This window comes from Bremia lactucae, linkage group LG9, assembly GCF_004359215.1.
Source record: "Bremia lactucae strain SF5 linkage group LG9, whole genome shotgun sequence".
NCBI lineage: Eukaryota > Oomycota > Peronosporomycetes > Peronosporales > Peronosporaceae > Bremia > Bremia lactucae.
Genome location: NC_090618.1, coordinates 1,007,276 through 1,012,268, shown reverse-complemented (window position 1 = coordinate 1,012,268; position 4,993 = coordinate 1,007,276). Strand labels below are relative to the sequence as shown.

Genomic DNA, 4,993 nt, shown 5'->3' with positions numbered 1-4,993 from the left:
CCATTATGTCTATTTATTCCGCAGACTAATCAGCTGTAGAAGTAATCAAAGAGAGTTACGAGATAAGATAGATAAGAATTCATTTACATGTTTAGTATTAGGTTATAGTTAAGTCAGCATTTACAAAGATAGATTAAGAGACACTTAACTATATTAATACAGTTTCATTTTACTCTTAAGTTAACTTGTCTTAAGAGAAGTCTTCCTCTGCACGTACAGTGTACGTCACCTAACGAAAGGCACCACTCACAACTGAAGCAGTGTGAAGTGGACTTGTACTGAAACAGTACAAGTCGTAGTGCCCCGTTACAATCGATGATCTGATTACTTGTCATAGCTTCTAAGAACAAAAAAGCGGCAACAAAATCTAAACTCGTGCCTGCGAAAGTCTATAAAGTGACAACAAAACTCCATTCATCTCAAAAGGTATAGTCGTCATGGGCCTCGTCGTGGAGCTTGGACTGCTCGATTTGTCACTATGTGTCATCTACCTCATCTCCGTGATGATCGTGGGTCGTTACTTTACTCAAAAAGAGCAGCGCAAGCATGTTTTGTTGCAATCAAAGCATCTGTATCATCAGGCCTGCGATGCCAAAGATCGCAACGAGACCAATAATGTTTTAGAGGTCTACTATCTTGGTGGACGAAAGATACCTTGGTACGCTCTGGCCGTGGCCGACGTGAGCTCGTACATTGATATCTCAGGTACTATGATCAACACGGCGCTCGTGTATGCACTCGGGATTAAGGGCATGTATATTGAAATTCGCGGGGGGCTCTGCCTCTTTCTAGCCTTTCAACTGGCGTACACGGGGAAGCTCTCGCGTAGGTGTCCAGTCAAGACACGAGCCGAATGGCAAGTCTAGCTGTGCGTTTAATAGTTACACTCTTTCTAATTGCTTCAATATGGTGCAGGATCAAGTTTCGCTTTGGTTCTCGCGTTGATGCGGTGATACTGCGTACAATTATTGCCATCACTTCACTTACAAGTGGCATTTTGGCAACGACGTATTTTGCCGTGGGTGGAGGTACGTGAAGGGTAAATGGCTACTTGGACGATTCGTCGACTTAATAGAGTATTGGAAATATTACAGGTAAATTTTTCACGGAATTTGTGAAATTGCCCGAGTGGGGAAATTTGCCATCTGATTTTTGGGCGGCTGCTTTGTTGATGGTTGTTGCCATGCTATACACCATTGCATCCGGATATACCACGGTCGTATACACGGATGTATATCAAAGTCTTTTTATCTTCACCTCCTTTACAATGGTCGCAATATCAGGATTCTTGGTTCACCTTCCAGAGACGTTTTCCGTCTGTTTGCCCGTTGCATCGATGCAAAACGAGCGTCAATTTGTTGAAATGAACACGACACGTATTGCTTGGGTCTCCGCTGTACCGCCATGGTCTCTCAATGTCTCAGAAGAAGCTTCGTACTTCATGTACAATTTATATGGCTACATTATCGCGTCGTACTCGTTTCTTCAAATCATGCGATCAGCTGCGGGCCCTGGAGGATCGGGGTTACAATCGGTCCTGGCGACTAAATCCGAGCGAGAAGTACGGTCCCAGACATTTGTCGCCATGGTCTTGTTAAGTCTACGGTGGGCTTTTAGTGCTGGCATTGCTATACTCGGTATACAATACTCTATTGACCACGTTGGTGTAGCCATTGATCCAGAGCGAGTGGTACCCATTGTGATCAGCAAGGTGCTTCCAAATGGCTACAAAGGTTTCGTCTTGGCTTCACTCGTGGCCGCCGCACTCACAACCTTTGACACGACCATCAATAGTGCGTCGTCGTACTGGACTGTAGACATCTATCAAGCGCTTCTTCATCCACAGGCTTCAAAGAGACAATTGCTGTGGCATGCTCGTATCTCGTCTCTTGTAGTCATGCTCGCAGGGCTTTCTTTGTCGTTATACGTGCAAACAATCAATCGGATCTGGGGCTTTATGATCATTGCCCTGGCAGGTGGCTACATTTGGCCCTTTTTCTTCGTCTGGTACTGGGGTCGTTTTAATGCCATTAGCTGTCTCCTAGGGGTTACAGCGGGGTACGTTGCTGCTCTCGCCGTATTCTTGTAAGTACGAATGTTGATTTTGTTTTAAACACGTGATAATCATGGGTACTTTTTGAATACTACTCGAGTACAGAGCCGCGCCACGACTAGAAGAACTGCATGCGTTTGCCATTACTGCATCTATCTCGGGAGTCACGTCTCTCATTGCGTGCCTCTTGACCCGACGTACACCGGAAAAAATACTACGCCGATTCTATCGATTTGCGCGACCTCCAGGGGCTTGGTATGACATCAAGCACATTTGCTTGACACCAGACGTCCTTGCAGAAGTTGACGCGGAGAATTCGACGGATTTGGCATGTACGGGACTCATTCTCGTCGCGCAGCTGGCACTGTGCGTATTTGCTGTCAGTATTGTATCGAAAGCGTGGCTACAGAGCCTACTTCTTGTGGCTATCCTGTCTATCACACTACCTCTAATTTACTACAAGTGGTACGTGAAGCTCAAAGATTTCGCAGTGGGTATCAAGACGGAAGATCTAGATACCTCGCTTTTAGACTCTTCTTAAAATGTCAATATATTAAAGCAACTTCAGAAATGTGGCAATCACGTAGATAACGGCACAATTGGTTTTAAATACGAATATTATCAATTCTTCGCGCAAGCAGACACTTTTGGAGGTCATTGATGCAAACAAAGAGGCCAAGAGACAGCAACGAGAGCAGCGGTGCAAGCCGAATCGCCTCGCCACGCTTGTGCTCCTTCGCTCGTTTCGCGACATCAAATGATTTCAGTCAATTACATGTAAAGAGCAAGCTACCTCGGAAAGAACGGGATAATAGCGCTTAAGGAGAGAAGAGGACTTATTGTGCAGGAAGAGGCTAAGAATATTGTGTGTCGAAAAGTATTGCAATTATGAACGAAAAGCTAGTTCTTGAGCCCGTCGCTTATAATTTAAAAGCTAGTTCTTGAGCCCCTCGCTTTAAGATCCGCTGTAGGCCGAAGTTTCATGAGTTTGAACTTCGGTATAGTTCGATAGACACCCGCTCAGCCCACTACGAATCTTACGTGCCGCGTAATTGCGACGCCAATTCCTACTGTCACGGTTGCAATGTCGATAGCTACTCCTGTCTTTGCGCTACCTATTAAACCCAATAATATGTCTCATTTACAAAGTGAGGATGTAGATTCGTTGCTTGTTGTCGACTGCAATGAGTCGACAGCACAGTAAGAAACCGGTAATGATACAAATGGACTGCCTGTACCACAAAAATGTAGCACCCTGCCTTTTTTGCAGATGTACGGAGACAGCTGCGATATGCATAAACAACATGAAGACACTATTTCCGATTTATAATAATAAAAGCTGAAAAGTTGTATCTTGAAGGAAAGAAGTGTTATTTTGAAGGCCAAGAAGTCGCAATCTACTACATGTAGAGTCAACAACAGCCGTTCCTGTTGCAGGTCCGCGCTTTATTTTAAATAATAACAAGTGCCAATGAAGTGGCTTAAATAACTTCATCCTCCAGAAGACGGCGATGAAAAAAAACCATTTTATCGTTCAGGTCAACATCGGACCAAAAGTCTGGGAAATCATACGATTCTTCGATCCAGCCATTTTTTAATGCCAAGACGCGTGCCACTCTTGCCTGAAGGTTCAAACATCGATTAAATGGTCGCTCGGGGCCAATAAATGCCAAAGCGGTGCCATCCACGTCACCAAATGTTGTGTTTACATCAAATTCGCATGGTCTTTGCGTCAACGATATGCTTTCAAGAAGCTCTGTAATCTGTGCCTCATGAAGCACCTTTTTGTCTTCACTTTTGTCGATAACCATATCAATGAGACGCGTGTTCCGGATATTTGGGTCAAAAAGCTTCAAACGAAAGGCGCCGGTATTGTCACGAACAAAGCTGATATGAAAATGGTCGTACGCGTACTTTAACGGCTTGAACAGCAACATACCATTCTTCACGTCGTCAATATCCGATATCTTCACAAACTTATCCGCCACATATTCGTTGCTGCGCCGAAACAAATGTGACGCAGTCACGAGGGACTTTGGAAAAGCGGCGTTGAGAAGCATACATCGTACCCAGGTTGTCTCCCGCTGATAGCAATTATAATACTGGCACAGGTTTCGCTTGAAGTATATATTTCTAGTTGTCTTCGTCGTTGGCGCCGCCGTAAGCATATGTGACACCAATATTTGAAAAATTTCCATCATTGATGAAATTGAATTCAATGGATCGTTTTCTTGCTCCGGAACGACGACTAGCACATGAATCTGGCAATCTGAGGGACGTTCCATTCCAATCAGCACGTTCCTCAGCAGATGTTCTTCCTGTAGCTCTTTGTCTTGACTCGTGAGCGTCTCGATGAGAGGAGTCGTCTCGCCCTCCTTCAGCTTCTTCACGTCTTCTGAGCAAGAAGAAAGCCACTTGTCGTCCGCTGTCTTCGCCAAAAAAAGCTGCAGCTTCTTGGCATCAACCTTATCCATCTCGTTTTTGTTCTTCTCCTTGATCTTGTCCTTCAAGTGGCCTACAAACTTACTGTCATCGATGTCTACGGAGAACGCGTCTCCAGCCACGCCAACGATGACACACAGAAGAGTAACCATCTCTCCTTTTCGCGGCAGATTCTGGAATGAGGGATAATGGAAAGAGCTGAAGAGGTACGGATAGATTCTGACCAACGATATGATGGCTTGTAATCTACAAAATGATTGGCTTAATTTATGCAAGGTATAAGTCACAAGTTTTGACAGATGACCAAGATCTTATATTGATCCTAATAATAGTCCAATCATAACGAAGTCAGCGTCAACAACATACTTGTCAAGGCAGCCCAATCCGGGCTGAGATTCGTGTGACCGCAGTTCAATTCCTTGGCATAAAGTCTGACACAACACTGTATTGTCAATAATGACAACTTTCTAGTCGAATTAACAACCACGAGGGCCAGCA

The 4,993-nt window shown here is 44.6% G+C and overlaps 1 protein-coding gene across 1 annotated transcript; it reads right to left on the bottom strand.

The window, feature by feature from the left end:
- Positions 1-3,534: 3,534 nt before the first annotated feature.
- Positions 3,535-4,647, bottom strand: CCR75_008778 (uncharacterized protein; the record flags this gene model as incomplete). The annotated part of the gene is made up of 1 exon (XM_067966827.1): positions 3,535-4,647. The coding sequence occupies one exon, from the start codon at positions 4,645-4,647 to the stop codon at positions 3,535-3,537; it is 1,113 nt and encodes a 370-aa protein (XP_067814242.1).
- Between the last annotated feature and the right edge of the window lie 346 nt (positions 4,648-4,993).